General features: G+C 42.6%; 1 protein-coding gene across 1 annotated transcript in view; it reads right to left on the reverse strand.

Annotated features, from left to right (window-relative positions):
* LOC137649716 (gigaxonin-like) overlaps window positions 1–14,686 on the reverse strand; it is a 115,260-nt gene extending 100,574 nt beyond the window's left edge. The window contains exon 1 of the mRNA XM_068382674.1: window positions 14,472–14,686. Coding sequence (XP_068238775.1) covers window positions 14,472–14,638 — 167 coding nt within the window. The 5' untranslated portion in view covers window positions 14,639–14,686. The remainder of the gene's footprint in view (window positions 1–14,471) is intronic.
* Between the last annotated feature and the right edge of the window lie 8,839 nt (window positions 14,687–23,525).

Genomic DNA, 23,525 nt, shown 5'->3' on the forward strand with positions numbered 1-23,525 from the left:
CTTTATTGCTTGCCTGTGTTCCCTAGGTGATGGCATAGGATAGCCGTTACCCTTAGCCTATAGTATACCCTAGCAATTACCCTCCCCCATCCCTCCCTCCCTTTGGATTGTCTGGCTGTAGGCCATCTTCCCTCTCTATTCATACATCATAGCAGGGAGCCACCTTCATGAAGGAATTCCCTAGGAGTTGTAGTTGGACAGACACAGCAGGCCTAGGTCGACAGTTTCCTCTTTCTACCTACACCAATTGTTTGGGTAGGTGGCACTGGTTGTGGGAATTTGTTCCCCTTCTCTACTTACTGTTGTTTCCCTTAGAACGATACTATTTCTGTTCTAATACCATCTAGTAGACCTTCCTTTTCTGCCCCTTTACCCTTCTTCTAGGTTATTTTCCTTGGTTTGGCTAGGCAGCAGCAGGTTGGGAGACTAGTTCTCTGTGCCTACTTACTGTAGATCCCTTGAAACGACTTTGGATTGTTCTAATACTTGAATTGGGGATTCTTTTCCTGCCGCCTAACCCTACCATAGGGTTTCTTACTCCCTTTCCCTGTTAGACTTCTTTCTCCTTGGCTGTGGAACACTAGTTCCTAGGCCTAGTCTTCTCTTCCCTGGCATTTGAGAAAACTCAACTGCTATATATCTAGACAGGCCGACTGGACAAGAGCGCTAGTCTATTTTTGGGTTGTCTGAGAGTAATCCTAGATTGGGTCAGTTCTCTTTGCCACCTTGGCAGCCTTCACTTGGTAGGCCTGCTGCCCCTTCCCCTTCCTAGTTAAGCTAATTTACCTTCCTGGGTGTGGAACTATGTTCCATTGTCTATACACTACTTGTTTTCCCTGGCATCTGAGAATTCCTCAATTGCTATACGTCTAGACTGGTCAGCCTGGGGTTTCTGCCAGCCTATTCCTAGATAGGCTAAGGGTCGAATGGTATCTGATTTTGCCACCTTAGGTTGTATGATCGACCAGTTTCGGAGCGAAAGTGTTCTACTGATATGAATCTTTACATTCCCTCTATACTACCACTAATTAGGATTCTATATAGAATCCTGAGCTGTTTGGCATGAGCTTCCATTGTATTGTAGCCTTAGCTGTAGCTAGTAGTAAGTAGATATTTTGAATTGATGTGTATTTAAATTTTTCACAAAACAACTTTATAATTATATGTACATTTTATATTTTTTTGATTTGAAAATTTTCTATGGTGTCAAGTATTCATTGAAATTTTTCTATCTTTACAGGATGCTGATGACATGGAGTGTTCTGCAGTAACCTGCACCAGGCAGGTCAAGATGCCCTGTGGTCTATAGACTTCCCCGGAGTTGAACTGGCCCCCCTTCTGAGGGAGAGCTTCTCACTTCAGCCATTCAGCAACCTTCCCTCTTTCGGGAAGAATTGCTGACAGCTCGACAAGATCTGCCTCCACTATCTCGTCGCCGAAGACTGTGCTTCTTCCCCTTGAATGGGAAAAAGCAAGTCCAAGGCTTCTTCCTCCTTCGAGGGGACCTTCTCTCTTGTTCGCGAGAGAGATTGTTACGCCTATGCTTTTTTTCCCATTGAGCTGGGAGAAAGCTTGTCTTAGGCGATGTCCTCCTTCGGGAGGACTTCTTTCTCGTTCGCGAGAGCGAGATTATTACGCCTATGCTTTTTTCCCATAGAGCTGGGAAAAGCTCATCTTAGGCGATGTCCTCCTTCGGGAGGACTTCTCTCTAGTTTGCAAGAGAGATTATTACGCCTGCGCTTTTTTCCCATAGAGCTGGGAGAAAGCTTGTCTTAGGCGATGTCCTCCTTCGGGAGGACTTCCCTCCCGTTGTGAGATAGTTTGTTGAGTGACCACCATATGTCGTACGCCTACGTTTGTTTCCCATTGGACTTAGAAAAAGTTTGTTTTAGGTGATCTTCTTCGGGAGAACTTTCCTCTCGTTAGCGAGAGAAAACTTAGTGTTCAGCTTTTGTGTTAGAGCTGTGGGTTGTCCCAGGCGCTGCAGCCAGTTGGTCAGACCTTGAGTCTGTTTCCGACGCCCAGGAGTTTGCTGATCCACCAGGAGCGGTGGCAGAGTTTTTCCGAAGCCGGTTTCCCCTTCTGGAGAACGAGTCTCTCGTTCCCGAGAGAAGACCGCCTCTGGGCATCGGCGCGCCCCCCCCTCCCCTTACGCTTATGGTTCTCCTCCAGGAGCGGAGCGAGAGCCTTGTCGTAAGTGACGTTCTCCTTTGGGAGAACAAATTTCCCCTGCGGAGAAGTTATATTTAGAGCTGGATGAGTCTCCTCCGCCGGCGGAGTCTGCTCTGCGTTTCTCTCAGGAGGATCGTAGGGTGGAAGGGTTTGTGACCCCTCTCCATCCTGGACGTTCACCTCCTCGTGCTGGGAGGAGACCTCTTTTTGAACCTGCTGGTCATCCTCATGGTGATTGTGAGGCTTCTGGCTCTCGTCATGTTGATACTGTGGGTTCTCATGACCTTAGTAGTCCTTTGGGCCTCCGTCGCTCTGGGTTTTCGAGTTCACGTGACTTGGAACCTTTGGGTTTCAGTTATGCTGAACCTTCTGGCTCTCGTAACGATGGTTACACTGATCCTTCGGACTCTCGCACCATCAGTCACGTTGACCCTAAGGCATCTCGTGACAAGGAAACTTCAGTTTCCCGTTGCGGTACCCTTCGGGTCTCGCAACACAGGTTACCCTAAACCTTCGGGCTCTCGTGCCTTTAGTCATGCTGACACTTTGGTGTCTCGTGACAGAGGAATTTCGGTTTCCCATTGCACTGACCCTTCAGGATCTCGCAACACAGTTTACGCTTGTAACATCGGTATCGCTGACCCTGTAGGCTCTCCTGCCGAATGCTACGCTGAACCTTCTGGTTCTTGTACCTTTAGTCACATTGACACTTCGGTCTCTCATGACCCTCTTAATGAGAGAATGCCTTGAAGTCATTGAGCTTGGTGATGGGTAAGAGGGCTCTCGAACTTGGGGAAATTGCTCCCCCAGTTCGAATCTAAATTTCTCTCTTGCTAATCTTTCTCATCCTCTTAATATTACTTCAACATTCTCCATATTTTATAAACTTTCATGTTGCTGTCCCAACTCTATTAGTAAAATTTCCCATATGTATATGTGTATACTGTATATGTACGTATATATGTATGTCCCTTTTTCTTTTTAATGGTGTGGATGTTTCTACTTCCGTTATTGCCACTGGAGCGGATGTTTCTACATCCGTCATTGCCACTGGTGTGGATGTTTCTACATCCGTTATTGCCACTGGTGTGGATGTTTCTACATCCGTTATTGCCACTGGCGTGGATGTTTCTACATCTGTTATTGCTGCCTGCTTTGATGAATGGGAGGAGGTATCACGGTTGGGAGGTGTTTGCACTCAAAGCTGTATGTGAGAGTATTGGATGATCTCAGCCATCCAAAAGATGGTTTGGACCTATTTGGCAGAACTATTCTCAAGTGTTGGGTCTTCAGAATCCGGGGTGATCTAATGCTTGGGGTAGGAATCTTGGCACTTGGCCAGAAGCCCATCACTACAGATAGGGAGAGGATGATTCCATAGTTTTTTGGTCTCGATCCAAACTGGCGGGTTCAGCTTACACCTGTGCCTCTATATCGGTTTTGGTGCTATCCTTCGGGTAGGGTATGGAGTGAACCATCTTGGAAGTATACTCTCATTGTGCCGATAGTGGAGAGGGAAAATTTCCTTTCCAACATGTGATGCCTTAATGTTCTCAAGCACCTGAATCAAACTATTTCAAGTCTCACATTATCCTTTTATTTTTTTCTCATGGATCCTGGTGACAACGACCTCCCCTCCCCTGGATATGCTGACTCGCCCCCGGCACTGTTGACGACCTCTGGCAATCCACTTCTAGATAATTCCGTTGACGACTTAAGAACTAAAAAGGACTATTCTTTGAACTTTCGAAAAAAGGGTAATTTGGGCAACACTGGAAAATCCTGCATATTATCCAAATCCCATTAGAAGCTAACGATGATTTGCTACATAAAATATTTGAATGCTACGGACTAATAAAACGGATTTTGAGCGAAGCGAAAAATCTATTTTTGGGTGAGATAGCCATGTTGTCCTGATAGAAGGTTCCTTTAAGTAGCTTCCTAGGGTATATTTGACTACAGTGATATTCCCAGAGAATTTAACTTAAGGTCTCCAGAATTTTAACTCTTGGCGCGAATATCCTTAAAGTTTTTCCTACTACGATATTGCATAATATCAGGGGATGTATTCTTGACACGCCACATAGCAATCTGCACCCCGCATAGCGTTTACACTTCGAGGGGAAAAGTGGCAAAATAAAAGAGGAGCCGTTATTAAGTTCCTTTCCTCCGTTGCTGCTAAACTACGCCGATGGCGCTATAATCGTCCATCCAGATGGCGCTATAATCGCCGTCATCTTTATTCCTTGTAGCGTTAAGCCGAAACTTATGGATACAGTATTATTGGGAGGGATCCTGCCAAGGCCTTTCATAGAAAGGAGGGCGGGTCCATCAGGACGACATGGCTATCTCACCCAAAAATAGATTTTTCGCTTCGCTCAAAATCCGTTTTTTGGGCTCAGGCCATGTCGTCCTGATGGAAGTTTACCAGAGCATTAATGTATCCGTGGATTTCCCAGTCATGCCCTAAACCTCAAGACAATATTTCCTTGGTCATGTAGACCTAAGAGACCTATGACATTACTGTTATATGTCATTTCATCTAATCATAGACTATGTTAGTGCTTCCTGCCCCGTACAGGGAAGAGTCAAACTAGACTCAGGAAAAAGTCTCAAAGTAGCATATATCATATGACCAATCTAGCATTCAAAGGGACGTACAGGTCTCACTGTATGTCTTTTAGCTAAAGTTTGTATTTGTAATATGAACACAGGTGCATGTCAGCCACCATAGCATCAGAGGTATAGTAATCCAGACGTATACCACCAGAGGCAAGTTTGTATCTTGTATTGAAACATGTGGGTTCTAGCTAGAAAGGTTTGTTTATATATAGGAACAAAGTTACTACCTTTGTTTTGATATTATTATGCAGAATAATAAGGAATAATGAATGCTCGCACAAAATTTTATTAATATGTTTAGGGCGAAATAAGACGCACAAAACAATTAATCATTTATTGTCAAACAATGAATAAAATTTTCAGCATACATTCATAACAACATAAAAATGCAAATGAAATATAATTTATTAACATAGATAAACAGAATAAATCAGAAATACTTGTTTTACCTGAAAACGAAACATTGCCACTCACATGAAAATTTAATAAATTTTCTTATGTCTTTCTGAGAAGTCTGTCTATTTACACTTGTGTAAAAACACATGGCACTTAGTGTTCAGTCTATGTTTTATCACCTTTGTACACTGGAACAGTCCATAATGTCACCATGATGACATTTCACTCACCATGTTGCACTATAAAGAGCCAACATGTACACCCTATGGAATTATAGTCCCACATAATTCACTGTTCCTCGCAGCACTAAGCGACAGGTTTTAGTACACTACCTGCCACTACCACGAATCTTTTAAGTTCTTGCACTTGCTTCACGTAGTGTTTGAAGAACACTCTGGATGACTTCCATCCAGTATACGAGCAAAGGCTTTCGAAATCCATGAGCTGGAAGAAATTTGAAATTTCTGAGCTGGAGATAGTCGAGACTTTTTGGTGTTGATCTTGAATCCTAGATGTTCCAGGAACTGGATCACTTTCTTGGATGCTTGCATGCATTTCGACTCGGATGCTGCCCACACCAGCCAATCGTCCAGATAGGATACCACCTGGACACTTTGTAGGCGTAGTTGTTGAACGACTGCTTCTGCAAGCTTCATGAAGATCCTTGGAGCTATGTTTAGTCCAAAGGGCATGGATCTGAAAGCGTACTTTCTTTTTTGTAGCCTGAATCCTAGGTAGGAGGAGAGTTGACGATTGATCGGAATGTGCCAATAGGCATCTGCCATGTCTATAGAGACTGTGTATGCCCTTTTGGGCAATACACTAAGGCCCTTATGTGTTGAAGGGTCAACATCTTGAACTTGTCGTTCTCGATAAACTTGTTGAGTGGCAACAGATCCAGAATGACTCTGAGTTTGTCTGAGTCCTTCTTGGGAACACAAAACAGCCTTCCTTGGAATTTGATGGACTTTGCCCTCTTTATCACCCGTTTGCTCAAGAGCTCCCGGGTATATTCTTCCAGAACGGGGGTGGAGTGTTGGAAGAACTGAGGAAATGATGGTGGAGCTGTCTTCCAGCTCCAACCTAGTCCGTTCTTGATTAGGCTGTGGGCCCAGGGATCGAAGGTCCAATGATCCCTGAAGAGTCGGAGTCTTCCTCCTACTGGAAGCATCTCATTGCTTCTGGTTTCCGGAGGGCTTGCCTCCTTGACCGGGTCCTCCCCTACCTCCTCTTCCTTTCGAGGGACGTCTAGAGAAACCTCTATTGGATCCTCTACCTTTCAGGCGAAAGGTAGTGGACTACCTCTCATAGGCAGGAGTGAAGACTGGTGACTGAGTCACCACCTGGGGTACCATCTGGTAGGTGGTTTGGGGCTGTGCCACCATCTGGTTAACACTCCCTCGTAAGGGAAGGTTCTCCAACCCCTGGAAGCGAACCTTCTGGCAGTAATCTATGCTTCACTGCAACAAGCCTTGTTCAAGTTGAAGGTCGGCAATGAGTGCTACCTCGTAATGTGGGCAGCTCACAAGCAGCCACAGGAAGCGCAGCACATTGACCAGAGTGGCCGAAGCCATTGGCTTCGCGTTCTACGTCTCTGTTAGAAAAGGAAATAAAAGTTGTGATGAATTACAATTCATAACTCCGCTGCATAAAATGAACTATTCGGGGAATAAGTCACCTTCCTTGTAAGAGAATTCCTCGAAAGGGAGCTGAACTGTTATAAACTTTAACTCAAGTAATGAAACAAACACATGGGAGTGTTGAGGACCTGCCAACCACCCACGCAGGGGAGGGCGGCAAGGTAGGAGAGTAGTATCAAAACAATGACAACTCCCTTACGGCGGAGACCTCCGGATACGTTGTCAACAGTAATTAAAGTTACAATTATTTAACAACATATGAGGATATTTCCATTTATACATATACAGTACACTGTACAAGCATATATATGTATAAGATAAAAAACACACACAAAAGAGGAAAAAATAATTAATCAGAAAAACAATCAAGGCAAGTCTTTACGGGAGAGAAAAGCAGCATGTCTGTTCTCTACCGAGCCAAAAAGTAAAGTGGTTACTCAGCCAAGAGGTGTAAGTCTACCCATACCCCCTCCTGCTAACTAGCGGTTGGGGTAGTTATCCCTCACTAAAATTATCATGACTAGTCTTTCAGCTACGCCGAAAGTATAGCCCTATAAATAGCTCAGGGTTTGTATATACACCGGAATAAATCTATTTTTGGTTGAGATAGCCAAGTCGTCCTGATGGCCCGCCTGTTACTTTCCATCCCCTCCCAATTCTCAGTGTGGGACCTCACATCATGCGATGGCTGTTCCTGGAATGGTTCAACAGGAAACGTGTTATTTGTAGCACATTGAGATCGGGAGTTGCAACGGCTCACTTACCTATGTCCTTCCCTCTACCCTTACCCCTCGAGACAAGGTTAACTATTAGGGGAAGGATAGCCATGGCTTGTTATTAACACATCCCTGATTTATACACGATATCTCTCAAGATATTCGCTCCAGAGTTCAGAACTCTGTTGATACCTTTAAGGTAAAATTTCTCTGGTATATCACTCGCAGAAATATCCCAAGTAGAAGCTGCCAATGAGGAACTTCCATCAGGACGACATGGCTCGAGCCCAAAAATAGATTTTTTCTATGTCAAAATCCGTTTCATAAACGGATTTTGACCAAAGCGAAAAATCTATTTTGGGGTGAGATAGCCATGTCGTCCTGATGGAAGGTTGCTTTGGGTAGCTTTCTAAGGGATATTTGCTACAGTGATACTCCCAGAGAATTAACCACAGGTCTCCAGAATTCTAACTCCTAGTGCGAGTATCCTTAAAATAGCTTCAAGGATATCGCATAATATCAGGGGACATAGTTTTTGATACAACACATGGCAATCTTCACCCCAAATAGATTTAACTCTTTGAGGGGGAAGAGTGGCGAACGAAAGGGGAGCCGTTATCAAGGTATCCAGTGGACCTCCTCTCCGTACTACTACGGCCCATCATTCCGAACATGCATTTAAGCTGGAATAGCCGCAGATAGAGTAGTTTCGGGTGGGGTCATTTAAGAAAGAAAGAAGTGTGGGTCCATCAGGACGACATGGCTATCTCCTTCAAAAATAGATTTTTTGCTTTGCTCAAAATCTGTATTTTGGGCTCGGCCATGTCGTCCTGATGGAAGCTTACCAGAGAATTAACTTGAAAGTACTGTATCTGTGGGTTTGCATAAGTACCTTTACTTTGAATGAGTTCCTTATATGGTCTCCTAGACCCGTATATATGACATTACCGTTATTTGTCATATCCACCAAGCTTGGAACTAGCTTAGGGCTTCCTGCCCCCTGCAGGGAAAGTGTCGACTTCGACTATAACGATTCAAAGTTTGTATATCCGTAAGGACGCATGGGAAACTTTTCTAGAGATTGCCTTTTCGTGCTTTGGATATCGGTACAATCAAGATTCTATTCAAAGGAATAGAATAAAACTCTGGACTCTTTTCTCTCATATACTGAGGGTTAAAAGAAGACGCAGATACATTTTTCCATTTATTTTCATAAGCAAAATAAATTGTAAATGTATACATCATAAGTCGAAGTCTAACCTTGCATCGATCAACATCATGGTTATATATATTTCTGACCTGTAAGGGAAAAATATACATATATGAATTCATTATAAAATATGCCACTCAGATGAATGTGAAGCTAAACATGTCGAGTTTCACCCAGATGTTGGATATGCATCAACACTGTGTTCAAATGTTCACACGGCAATGGTCTTATTGGTTAGATTCTGCACCTGTATAGAACAGTCTATTAATCACCATGGTGATTTTCACTCGAAGGTAATAACACCTATGCACCCGATGCACTGTTAAGTCCCAAAACAGTTCACTGTTCATCGCAGCACTAGACGGCAGGTTTTATGACACTACCTGCCGCCACCACAAAGTGTTTTATCTCGTGCACTTGCTTCACATAATGTTTATAGAAGAATCTGGATGATTTCCAACCCGTATATGAGCGGAGCCTCTCAAAGTCCATGTGTTGAAAGAAATTCAACGAAGAAGAAACTTTTCTTGTACAGTATTGTGACCTGCGGGTGTGCTGTCAGGATCCGCTCTGCGGATAAAGTAGATGAGTTTCGCTCTCAGTTGTCTAAGGGATAAGTTTGACCCTGAGGTTTTGCCTCGGAAGAGCTGTCCCTCCTTGAAGTCTGAAGTTCTTCGAAGATAGAACTTGAGACACTTTACTGGGCATAGAGAGACATCTTCCTTCAGTGGGCATATTCTCCAAGGACCCCACCTTTTGGTGGGTAGCTCGTTCTTAGCGAGAAAGGCAGGATCAGGGAAGAGATTCAGTTCTCCTGTGTCTAGGAACTGAATATGGCCTTCATTTCTGGATAGGGCCACTATTTCACTAACTCTAGCCCCTGAGGCTATGCAAACAGAAATATAACTTTGTGTGTTAGATACTTTAGGGTGCAATCTCTCATTGTTCAGATTCGAAGCAAAGTGCAAGACTTTGTCCAACGACCATGTTATGGGCTTTGGAGGGGTTGCTGGCTAGAGTTTAGCGCATGCTTTTGGTATCTTATTGAAGATTTCACCTGTGAGGTCCACCTGAAAGGCGTACAGAAGAGGTCTAGTCAGAGCCGACTTACAAGAGTTATTGTGGAAGAAGCCAGGCCTTGTTCGTGTAGCTGGATGAAGAAAGACAGAAATCTATTGATATTTCTGTTGGTTTCCTTGTTTTCCACTTCTTCCAAGACGATTCACATTGTCTCCTAGTTGAACTTGACTTGAACTCTTCGATGAAGTTGATTTTGTCCTTTGAGATCCCAAACCTTTTCTTCGCTGCAAGGTGAGAAAATCATGAGATGTAGGTTGTTGGTTCTCAAGGATGAAGAGTAAACAGTTGACTTCTGAACCAGTTGGGATAAAACTGGGTTCGGCAGAGGAAACAACTTCAGTTTCAATTCTAGGACTAAAGGGAGCCAATTGCTTCTGGGCCATTTGGGGGCCACTACTACAGCTGTTCCTCTGAAGGATCTTAGCTTGACGAGAACTTTTAGCAGGAGATTGGTTGGTGGAAACAGGTAGATCCGATTCCATCTGTTCCCGTCGAGAGACATGGCATCTATCGCTCTGCTTGAGGGTCCTTGTAAGGGGCTACATAACGAGGTAGTTTCTTGTTGTCGCTCGTTGCGAAGAGGTCGATCTGCCGTTCCGGGACTTTTTCCGAGATGAAGGAGAATGAGTCTGTGTCTAGGGACCATTCTGTCTCTATCGGCTTTCGCCTGGATAGAGCATCCGCCGTCACATTGCGGAACCCTTGAAGGTGAACTGCTGATAAATGCCATCTTCTCTTCCTTGCCAGGCGGAAGATGGCTAACATCACGTGATTGATGTAAGGTGATCTCGAGCATTGTCGATTTAGACATTTTACTATCACTCCGTTGTCCAGGACCAGTCTGATGTGGACTGTGCTGCGAGGGGATAGTTTCTTCAACGTCAGGAAGACTGCCATAGCCTCCAAGATGTTGATGTGAAAAGTTTTGAACTGGTGCGACCAATTCCCTTGCACTTTCTTGCGAATGGCATCCCCATCCTTCCAGGGAGGCGTCCGTGTGTATCACCACTGATGGTTGTGGTGGTTGCAAGAGAACTGTCTGTGCTAGGCTCTTGGGTGTTGACCACAGCTTTAATAGCGTGCGCAATCAGCTCGGGGTCAACCTTTGTTGATCTCTTCGAGCGTTTGATGCGTATCTTCTCCAGACTCCTGACGCATCCTTTAGCTGTGCTTTTATCACCGGGTCTGTCACTGCTGCGAACTGGAGAGAGCCCAATACTTTTTCCTGTTGACGTCTTGAAATCCTCGTGTTTGATTAGTCTCTTGACAGATGCCGCTATCTCTCTCCTCTTCTTTAATGGAATGTATAGGTGGTGTAACTGTAAATTCCAATGGATTCCTTACCATTGAAACTTCTGAGCTGGAGAAAGGCGACTTCTTGCCATTGATATTGAAGCCCAGGTGTTCCAGGAACTGGATCACCTTTCTGGCCACTTGCAGACGAGTAGTCTTGGATGCTGCCCACACCAGCCAATCGTCCAGGTAATGCTACTACTTGTACTCCCTCGGAGCGTAGTTGCTGGACGATTGTGTCCGCTAGCTTTGTAAATACCCTTGGGGCTATGTTTAGCCAAAAGGGCATGGCTATGAAGACATATTTTGTCATCTGTAGCCTGAATCCTAGGTAGGAGGAGAGAGGGCGACTGACTGGTAAGTGCCAGGAAGCATCACCCAGGTCTATTGAGACTGTGTATGCCCCTTTTGGTAGAAGGGTCCTTATGTGTTGCAAGGTAAGCATCCAGAACTTGTTGTTCTCAATGAACTTGTTGAGTGGAGACAAGTCTAGAATGACTCTGAGTTTGTCCGAGTCTTTCTTGGGAACACAAAACAGCCTTCCCTAGAATTTGACGGACTTCGCTTTTCTTATTACCTTCTTGTTCAAGAGTTCCGAGGTATATTCTTCCAACAACGGGGTAGAGTGTTGGAAGAATTCTGGAAAAGGGGTGGATTTTTTTTCCATTTCCAACCAACTCCATTCGTGATCAGGCTTAAAATTATACACAGGAAAGATTAGATACTCAACTTTCCAGACGATGAAGATGCTGAAGATTGCATGATAATACTCCAAAATCCGTAACAAACACCGGGAATAGCGTAGGAGCGCACTTAGCTTAAATGCTACAGATTAAAGGAATGATGGGCCGTAGTAGTACGGAGAGGAGGTCTACCGGATACCTTGATAATGGCTCCCCTTTCGTTCGCCACCCTTCCCTCTCAAAGAGTTAAATCTATTCGGGGTGAAGATTGCTATGTGTCATATAAAAAATACGTCCCGATAATATGCGATATCCTTAAAGCTATTTTAAGGATACTAGCGCCAGGAGTTAGATTTCTGGAGACCTATGGTTAATTCTCTGAGAGTATCACTGTAGCAAATATCCCTTAGAAAGCTACCCAAAGGAACCTTCCATTAGGACGACATGGCCAAGCCCAAAAAAGATTCATACTTAGATCTAAGGCCTTGACAATTCCATTGAAGAATTGTGAGTTAGCTATCCATACGAACATGCTATGATTTATTTTTATTCAATTATTTTATGTTGAGAGCATTTCTTATGGGAAAAGTTTTTAATGTTGATTCTTTATTAATATTTCCTTTTAATCTCCCTTCTGATGTTCTTTCTCTAATTTTCTTAAAGGCGATTGACAGTTTCAGGTAAATGACTATCTTCTTTCATGTTGGTATTGTCTAATGATGTGTTTATGTCAATCTTTACAATACTTTTAGCTGACCTTGCCACCTTTCCTAATGATAAAGATTGATCTAGATAAATTTTATTCTGCTCTTCAAGCTGATGTTCTGAACTTTCTTTGGATCCAGAGGGTGTTTTATTATATTTCTTTTCTTTAGGTAGGTTTTGATTTTTCTACACTTCCCAGATATATATTTGCAATAGGACTTTCATCTTGTTTAACTGCTTTTACATCTTTCATAATGTTGGAAGTGGGGATACTATTTTCATCAGTACATTTTGGCAAACTTTCTTCAAAACCAATGAAAAAAGTTACCCTGGTTTTATCTGGTTTTTTCTTTTTTTTTCAAGAGCGCTTTTCCGATCCTCTTTCAAAGTATCCCCTTCCATGGTTCAAATGACTTGAATTTCTTTTTCAAAAGTAAACTTGACATAGCTTTCAGAAGTTGCTGGGTGTGCCCCACAGTAAATACAACAGGAATTTCCTGTAAATGCTCCATGACTATTTTTCCCACAGTTGGAACAAACAGCTGGCTTATTATTTAATATTTCTTTGCACAATTGGCTTAAATGGCCATGCATTTGGAAATGTTAACATAGCAAAGAATGAAGGGAAGTATGTTTTCACCTTACATAGCCAACCAACTCTGATAAAATTAGGTATTCTGCACTTATCAAAAGTTATAATCAAAGTAGCAAGAGGAACACATTCTCCAACTCTCTTTCTCTTTCTAACTACTTTTAATACTCCTTCACTTCTCAATTCATCCTCAATTTCTTTTTCATCTATTTCTAATCATTCTGAAGCATATATCACACCCATACTCTAGTTAAAAATAGGGTGCAAAAAGCATTTGACACTATGATCATCTAATGTTGAAACGGCATTCAATCTTTCACTTTGTAGTGGAGATAGTGTCTATCAAAAGACTTCCATTTCCCTGGGGCAGAATTTTTGATTGCCCTTCATATATTTACTATCACCCCATTAGCTCTAAATACATTCACATGGTCATGTCTTCCAATTTCAAATTCCAGAATAAAAAACTGTTTATAATTAACTACTTCATAGTGACACGATTATAGTTTTGCTTTTCTATATTTTTCTGTTCTGTCAGAATTTCTTACTCTTCCTCTCTTCTTCTCTAATGCTTTCTTATTGTCATTCTTTACATGACGTGAGAAAAGTTCTAATTTCACAAAATTAGAACCTGAGTTGGAGTTGTCAATACCGAGATCCATGTTCGTATTTTCCAGGCCATCATCACAGGCATTAGTTTACAAACAAACAGTAAGGCGGATTATCCACCACTTATCAGAGGAAGGCAGTCCTACTATCCCATGTGGCTCAACATAAAAAGAGGTTACAGCAGGGACCAGTCCTCAACTAGAGAGGGACTACCTCTCTTTGGGTGGGTGTACACTGGTCAGTTTGGGTAATGTAATTACCCATCCCGCAGACAACTCCTATGCTAGGCATCACCCATTACCCCCAAATATGGGGACTTAAACTGGATCACTGGAGTCCTACTCTTAACAGACTAAGTCTGCATCCAATGGGGTCTGCCCGAGGATGATGGCATCTAAATTTGAACCATATACAAATCCTGGTCATTGTTCTTATAGTGGCCATCAACAAAATTCCAAAAGAGCAAAGAGAAAAACAAATAAAGAAGGTTTATAGAGGTCTAGTCTTATTAGTCTAGGTCTCTCGGAACCAGCCTTAGTAGTATGGTTGAACCTGATAGGGTGAATAAATCATCCCCCTGCCATTGCCCAGCCCATCATTGAGACTCTCAAGCCCTTTAATACATCAAAGTGCTGGACTATCAGAGGGGAGCTGTCACCAAAATATGCAATATCTCCTTAGAAAAGAGCTAAAAGGTTTGTATTTGGTGCCAGAACAAATTAACTTCATTCAGAGCAAAAGTATATTACTTACTTGAAGTAAGGGCATCCTGCGGCTAAAATTGCACGGCTAACCTTCACACTTCCATTAAGTAACTTAATGCTTCCATCACACAAAAATTCCATTTTTCTGAGAGTGGATAATTCTTTTAGAATCCTAGAAGCATGCAAACCACTTGTAGAATATTCTTGTTGACTCATAGCTTCTTTATGTGTAAAAAAAATGTAAGTGCTCAGCCTGCAATAAAAACAAAATACGTAATCATAAACAACTACAATTAAAGTCATCAATACATTAAAAACATGATAAATTTTAAAAGTAAATCATATTTTTACCATCTATAACAACCTGAGTCCTTTGGAATACAGAGAATGTCACAGAGGGCTAAAGAGGCTCTTGAAATCATTACCAAGGTAATTACCGATTGATGATGGGCCTGGACGAGTAGCACTGGCCATTTTTTTTTATCAAAGACTCTTCACTTTTTATCTTTGGCTCAGGACTGAGAGAGGTGTTTGAGGTGGGAAGTTCAACTTTAATGGATCCAAGTTTGCATAGCTAGGAAAAATATAATTTACTTTTTAAAATTTCCATTTATTCCTATGCATATACAAATCTTACATCCTTTAAAATAGGGAAACTCACTAATTGGTGGGTAGAAAGTTCCTGTAGAACTGAAATGCTTGATTCATTTTCTTCCCTAGAACTGAACTGGTTGGTTAATTTTCTTCTCTAGAACTGAACTGGTTGATTCCTTATCTTCCCTAGAACTGAACTGGTTGGTTAATTTTCTTTTTTAGGACTGAACTGGTTGGTTCACTTTCATCTCTAGAACTGAACTGGTGGTTTAATTTTCTTCCCTAGAGACTGGTTGTTTAATTTTCTTCCCTAGAATTGAACTGGTTGGCTCACTTCTTCCCTAAAATATGACTCCAGCAACCTCTAGGAAAAATATAATTTACTTTTAAAAATTTCCATTTATTCCTACGCATATACAAATCTTACATCCTTTAAAATAGGGAAACTCACTAATTGGTGGGTAGAAAGTTCCTGTAGAACTGAAATGATCGATTCATTTTCTTCCCTAGAACTGAACTGGTTGGTTAATTTTCTTCTTTAGAATTGAATTGGTTGGTTCATTTTCTTCTCTAGAACTGAACTGGTTGATTCCTTATCTTCCCTAGAACTGAACTGGTTGGTTAATTTTCTTTTTTAGGACTGAACTGGTTGGTTCACTTTCTTCTCTAGAACTGAACTGGTGGTTTAATTTTCTTCCCTAGAGACTGGTTGTTTAATTTTCTTCCCTATAATTGAACTGGTTGGCTCACTTCTTCCCTAGAATATGACTCCAGCAACCTCTTATCAGTCCATTGTAAGGATGATTAGGCTGTTAGGGAATGGCTAGTAATTTTTTATGTACCTGGCACTTGGTCGATGAAGGAATCTTTCTTCCCCAAAGTGGAGATGTAGTCTGGTACTATAACATACCTGAAGCATGATAACAAATGGACATGTATCCATTCTAATATACCCAAAGCATGATAGCAAATGGATATGTATCCATTCTAACATCATCCTCATGTAAAAGGAAGATGGGAAAGAGCTATTTCTTACAGATCCAGTCTAAAATGAAGGTGCTTACAAATGTAACTTATCAGCATCAATGTTAGATCAGCGTGTACGGTCGGTCCTCTACATTTGAAAGGGGTTAGTTAATAGAGACAGCCGTGAATATCAAGAATCCGCGAATGCTTGCTGTCCTAGGGTTGGTCAAATCATACCCTATCAACTAACTAACCATTGCCTACCTAGAGTTGACTAACACACTAGGTAACTGCACTACATTATGGTATCATATTATGGTATAGTACTGTACTACATACTACTTTTCAAAGATAATTTTACATTATTATCATAGCTTTAGCACAAGTAAAGATGATTCATAACACAAAAGTCATTGCAAGACCACGCTAAGTATAAGTAACAACAAAACACTTGTTCTTATCTAGCAACACTCTCTGATACTGTAGAGTAAAAAATTCAATAAAAGTTGATGGTTGAAATGCACCCGAAATTGAAAATACAAAAATCCATTAATGAAATACAATTGTCCTTTTAAAAAATAATGATTTGATGGAATGCAAAATGTTTTGCACTATAGTTGGTCAGCTGAATATTGAATGCCGTGTTTTTGGGCTCCGGCCATTTAGTCCTGATGGAAGTTCCTCATTGGCAGCTTCTACTTGGGATATTTCTGCAAGTGATATACCATAGAAATTTTACCTTAGAGGTATCAACTAAGCTCTGATCTCTGGAGCGAATATCTTAAGAGATATTGTGTATAAATCAGGGACATGTTAATAACAACCCATGGCTATCCTTCCCAGACTAGAGTTAACATTGTTTCGAAGTATAAGGTAGAGGGAAGGATACGTGGGCAAGTGAGCCGTTACAACTCACGATCTCAATGTACTACAGCTTACATGTTTCCTGTTGAACCATTCCCTCTTTGCAGCGTCATCTTTGACGATTACTTGGGGAGTTTATGCCTTTTATCTTAGCTTTTTGAGCCATTTTCGATCATGGATGCTTCGGCTTCTTTCTCTTTGACTAAGATGAGTACCTTATTTTTGTGTGTTGGAGAATTTCACATCTCCATCCCATATATTTTTAGATTTATATGCTTTTTTGTTTTGTGGCCGACATGCGGTCGGCGCCCTTATACCATGTTACCTAATTGCGCAGAAAAGCTTAGTTTTTAGTTTTATTATTGTTGGAATATGTTTTACATTATTCTTTTACAGTGTGGTATGTTTACGGGTATCCCACCTCCCCTTTTTGGTGTTTCTTGTGTGTTTTTTATCAGTATTAACTTAGGCTAGCTCAGTACCCTAGCCAGTGGCCATGCCTGATAAATTTTTTTCACTTATGCACCATCCCCTTCTATCACCTAACCTTTCTGGTTTGGTGAAGCTGTCAATCCTCCCATGCTGCCAACTTGTCATAGCGTGGAGTTGCAGTCTTGAAGGTCCCTCTGGGAGTTGGATAGTGATTTCAGTTGTCCTAGGGTGACTGTTTCCACTTTCCACTTAGACTATATGTGTGGCGAGGCGGCACAGGTCTAGGGAACTTATTCCCTGTGTCTTCTTATGTTTACCCATTGGAATGTTTTAGCCCCTGTTCTAATGCTGACAGGTAGACCCCCTTATATCACCTTAACCATTCTTAGGCTTCACTCTTAGTCTTTGGTAGACTATGCCTGGTTGTGAGGACTTGTCCTCTATGCCATATCACTACAGACCCCTTGGAACACTATTCCTGTTCTAATGTCGCAGTTGGGCCTTCCTGTCATGCAGCCTCACCAATTTCTGAGTCTCCCATCACCATCCCTTTTTCCATTACCCTTGTGCCTGTTAGAGCGCCTGCTCGCTATGGAACTCTGTTCCCATCCCTGTCTAGTCCCATGGCGGCTGAAGTACGCTTCGTCTCCATTCTTGGACAGGATACCTTGTAGGCTATCTTTTTTGGCGCTAGGTAGGCAAGATTTTCTCCTTTCCTGGACTAACTCTCTGTGTCCCCTTAGAGACCACGGTCGGCTGTTTTCTTTGCCCTTTCCCCTTCCGAGTTAGGCCGTAACCTGACTATAATAGGAAATATGTTCCTCTTGTCCCACTAGGTAGGCTGGGCTTGCCTAGACAGTTCTCCCTATGACCTAATCCTATCTAGGCAAAGAGTTGGTACCCCTTGGGGTACTCCTGTGCCGCCTTGGCTGTTGCCTATTCTATGTCTGCAGCTTCCCTTCCTGTGCTATTTCCCTCTTGTTGTGGAGTCTTGACTCCCTCTCCTGGTTAGCCTGTCTAGGAAGAAGTGTCGCCTTCTGTCTCTGCTTCATGTCTTTTCCTCTGCTGCCTCAGCTGCAGTCTTAGACTAGTCATCTGCTCTTTCCTATCCTCTCCCATATCTGAGGGACATTGTCCTCTGGAGTTGGTCAGTTGGATACCGCCTGGTTGTCAGGACATCCTTGGAATTGCGAATTCTTAGCATCTTGTACAGCTCTCATTATCTTATGGGCTAAGCCCCCACTTTTTATAAGTTAATGATAATGATCAGGTCTTGGTGGGTTCCCTTTTTAGCTGCCTTTCATTCCTGTACTTCCCTTGAGTGTGGAACCTTCTTTATGGGATTGTTCACTCTCTTCCTGTCAACTTTAAAATGCCCCTGCCGCTTTGTGCCGACATGCCTGGGGTATTGACAGGTCAGTTATATCTTGGCTACTAGAAATAGTTGACGCCTCAACCCAGCTACTGCCGCCTCGGGGGCATCTGTTGCCGGTCTTGGCAGTATGATGAGTGAACTTGCCTTCTTAGGTTGTCCAATAGACCTAATCTTGAGGTTCTGGTGTCTCTTTGATGTGAACCTTTCCTCCATTTTCCTACTGCACTCTCAAATAGTTTGCTTCATAAATCTCCCATTGATTTCTGAGCTGTTTGGTATGAGTCTTGATTACTCGAAATCTTTAGCCTTATTTAGGTGGTAGGTCAATTTAGGTTAGGTTTTCTCTATTAAACATACAAATATGTTTACTTAATTTAAAGATATAATTTTTAATGATGGGTACTCATTTAACATTTTTTCTTCTTTATCAGTCAATAATAATATGAAGATGGGAGGTTTCAAGAAGAGCTCTAAACAAGGTGCCCCTTATCTTTCTTCTCTGGAACTAAAGGATCGCCTCTTTCCCAAGGCTGAGGTGACCTCTGCGTTTGATCACCAGTTACCGACAGTTCAACTCCCGCCAGCAGATCATGCGGGTGACGAAGTTCGGGACCCTCTGAAAGTCATGAACCTGTCCACCGACAACACATCGACAACTTCTTGTGGGTTATCAGAGAGGGAGAGGATCTTGCCGACCACGGAAGGCCCTAAAGTCTTTGGATGTACATCAGGTGAGTACAATTCCTAGTACCTCTTTAATCTATTCCCCAGCCCAAGCTTACACCTCCACCACTGTTCCTACATTAGACAAATCTTCGTTTCCTGGTAACTCAGATCTTGAAGTGTCCATGAAAGTTTTCATGACAAACCTAACCACCAAACATGAACTTTCTCAAGCAAGGATAGAAACTTTACAAAAGACACCTACTTCTAAGGCTCCCCCAGCTTCAAGCCTACCAGAAGGTGCAGTTAAGAACCTTTGGCGTTATGCTAAGCATATGGCCTCAAATGAAGGGTACCTCCACATTGGAAAGGGTTTGGGTTCCAAACCAGACTGGGACTTGGAATTCTTCCCACAGATCGATAGTTATCCTTACTGCTAATTAAGGCCTAACTCAGAAGCATCAATTAAAGATGATACGATTCCTAAGGAAACAATCATCCTGGACCATAGCAAGGCTCAGTCTCTTTTGGTTAAGGAGCTGAAGACAGCCAAATTCACTAATACCCAACTTTCTACTTTTGGCAGGAAACAGGTCACCTTTGTAGCCCCGAAGGATATTGTCTTCCATTTCGCCTGTTAAAAGATTAGAGACAAAAGAAAGCAGTTGTGGAGGGTAGACCATTCCCAGTGCTAGAGAAGTGCAAACCTGTCTCCCTAGCCCTTCCTTTTGATTCGGACAGTTGGCAGGATGTCCAATATACCTCTACTGTTGGAAAACTAGATAAAGACATCGGACGCAAACAGTTTGATGAGAAACTGCCTTGATTTTCCAAATCCCTAATCAATGAACAATTGGAAGCCTAAGAGTCTCTATCCTTCCAATCTTATCTAGAGATGCTTATTGGAAACTATTCCAAATCTGACCTCTTCCTTATCTTGACGAAGACTCACCTACCCATATTTCATAAGGATCTCAATGCTTTCTTCCTAGCACGTAGAGTACACATACTAGCCGCTGCTACGATCAGGTATGAACCTAGAAAACTGATCAACTCAAATATCTAGGAGAAAGATCTCTTCCCCGAGGAATTGGTTAAGGAGTAAAAGAGCCCTGTACTAAAGTGGGATATGCCCTCTAAACAGAATTTTACCCTCAGTGAAGGACCTCAACCCAAAGGCAAGTAGCCTATACGACACTTTAAGGGAAGGAAATCCTTTCCTGTTGTGACAGCATCAGTTGCTGGCATCCCCTAGACTGTATACACGGTTCCCCAGAAGCATGTACCAGTCTCCAGACTTCAACCAAATGTATGAGAGCCACCACTACATTCCACCCTGCCAAGGCTCAAAAGAGAGGCAACAGTAGCAGGGGAAGGTCTAGAAAAAGCATTCACTCTCAAGGCAAGGTGGTTAAAGATGCTGGTACTTCACACCAACAATGAGGTGCTTCAGGTAGGGGGACGATTTCACCTGTTCAGGGATCGATGGGTGTTCGATCCCTGGGGTCACAGAATAGTGTCAAAAGGACTAGGCTGGAAATGGACACAGAAACCTCCCCAGTTCAAGAGGTTCTTCCAACCCACAACCACAATTTTGAACGATTATGTACAGGTTCTTCTCCGGTAGGGAGTCATCCGTTACACAAAATCCATGAACTTTCAAGGGCGGCTATTCTGCGTGACCAAGAAAGATTCAAACACTTCGAACTATCCTGGACTTGTCCACGCTAAACAAATTCTTTCTGAACGACAAGTTCCAGATGCTGACTATCTCGCAAATATGGTCCTACACAGTCTTTATAAATATTACAGACGCCTATTGACATCTTCAGATAGGTTGGCCCTTCTCCCCCGACCTTGGTTTCAGGCTGCCGAGAAAAGCCTATGTCCTCCGGGCTCAATATAGCTCCATAGAATTTCACAAAGGTAGTCGAGGCCATCATCTAACAATTACGGAACAAAGGCTTCCCGGTGATGATATACCTGGACGAATGGCTGGTCTGAGCTACGACGAAGTCAGTGAATTCAGACAGCTCGAAAAGTCATGAAATTCCTAGTCTCTGGGCTTTCAGATCAACATCGAAAAGTCCAAGCTGTCTCAAACTCAAGAATTCCAGCGGCTAGGGTCTCACCGGTATCTAAAGTCACACACCCTCTCTCTACCACAAGGCAAAAGAAAGGAAATCGCAAACTCTGTAGTGTGCCTTCTTAGTTCAAAATTACTCACCAGACGGCAACCAGAAAGAGTCTTTGGTTCACTGCAGTTCGCTGCTGTGACGGACCCAATCCTAAAAGCGAGACTCAAAAACGCCAACAGAGTCTGCAGAAGAAAGGCATCGTATGCTCGAAGAGATCTTCGCCACAAACTCCAGTCTTACTGGGAAAGCAGCTCAAGCCGTGGTCCACTGCCAGGAGTTTATCGACACATCCCTCTGCAGTACCCCCCTCCTTCCGTGACTATTTACATGGACACCTCGGAAAAAGGTTTGGGGTGGGGACACTCCTCTTCCAAGAGAGTACAAGGTCGGTGGTCAATTGCACTCCAGAAATTTCACCTCAATATTCTGGAAGCTATGGCAGTGTTTCTGACTCTGAAGAGAATGAACCCAAATATGAAATCACACATTAATTCAGTCATCTACAATGGGACGATAGTCCACTGTGTCAAGAGAAACGGCTCAAGGTCTCCTCAGATCAACCATGTGATTCTAGCCATCCTCACTTTAGCACACTGGAGGAACTGGCATCTCTCAACAGTTCACCTCAAAAGGGTTTGCAATGTGACGATGGACGCCCTATCGAGATCCAAGCCTCTGGAAACAGAATGGTCTCTGGACGCAATATCATTCTGTTTCATACTAGAGAAAATTCCAGAACTGCAACTCGATCTCTTTGCAACGAGGTTCAACAAGATGCTTCCCTAGTATGTACCACCAAACTTAGATCCGGAAGCGATAGGGATGGATGCGATGTCTCTGGATTGCAACCAGTGACCTCATATCTACCTATTTCCACCATTCAACCTCCTAATGGAAGTCCTGAACAAACTGCTGATCAAGGTCTGGCCTCTACATCTATTGCCTTATGTAAGTCGGCACTAACTAGACCCATTGCTTATGCTTTTGATATTGAACTTAATAGTGAGTTGTTCAATAAGATCCCGAAGGTTTGTGCTAAACTGAAACCTAATGCTCCTCCCAAGGCTATTTCTTGGTCGTTGGATAAAGTCCTGCATTTTGCCTCCACGATATATAACACCTCTTCGTCTATGAGGGATCTAACTCAAAAGTCTATCTTTTTGCTAGCTATGGCTTCTGGTGCTAAAGTCAAAAAGATTGTGGCCCTATTAAGGGATGATGGCCACATTGAAATCTTGGAATCGGGGGAAGTAAATCTTTACCCTGATCCTGCATTCTTGGCAAAAAAAAAAAAAAAAAAAGGAACTTCCCACGAAAGGCTGGGGGCCTTGGAAGATTGTCCCTCTTCAGGAGGACCCTTCTCTATGCCCGGGGTAGTGCCTTAAGGCCTACCTATAAAGAGCCGGGCCTTTAAAGGTGGTCAACTTTTTAAAGGGGAGTCGACAGGATCTAATCTTTCTCTGAAACAACTTAGGTCCAATCTCACAGATTTTATCAGAAGGACTGACCCTGATAGTATACCATCAGGTCATGGCCCTAAGAATGTTGCCTCTTCCTTAAATTTTTTCCAATCTATGTCCTTTGCAGGCTTACAGGCTTACACAGGATGAAAATCTTCAAGAGTGTACTTCAAAACATGACTTACAACAGTTGGAAGAGATTAAACACTTTGTAGTGACCACTTTGCACCTTTCCCACTACATGTGCATCAGGTAAGTTGGTTTTAGTGGAACCTTCATTAAATAAGGCAAGGACATGGTCTGAGAGGTTATACCATTTTTTGTAATATAGGACGAAGGGCAATGAGATGGTGTTATGATCTCAAAATCGTTACAGGTTCTTTTAATAAGTAAAATAAATATCAACACCACCGATTGAAATATGGGAAATGAATATAAAAAGAAACACACGAAAAAACTCAACACGTTTATTCGCAAAGTTACAAAGAAAACTAATGTTACTTCTTCGGTTACTGTAACCATAGATTACGGGAGCCATAGATGCGTCACTACATTATGACAAGGTGTCACACCACGCATGCAGCGCCATCTATGTTCTATTGCGGTCATAA

Source organism: Palaemon carinicauda, chromosome 11 (assembly GCF_036898095.1).
Source record: "Palaemon carinicauda isolate YSFRI2023 chromosome 11, ASM3689809v2, whole genome shotgun sequence".
Classification (NCBI taxonomy): domain Eukaryota; kingdom Metazoa; phylum Arthropoda; class Malacostraca; order Decapoda; family Palaemonidae; genus Palaemon; species Palaemon carinicauda.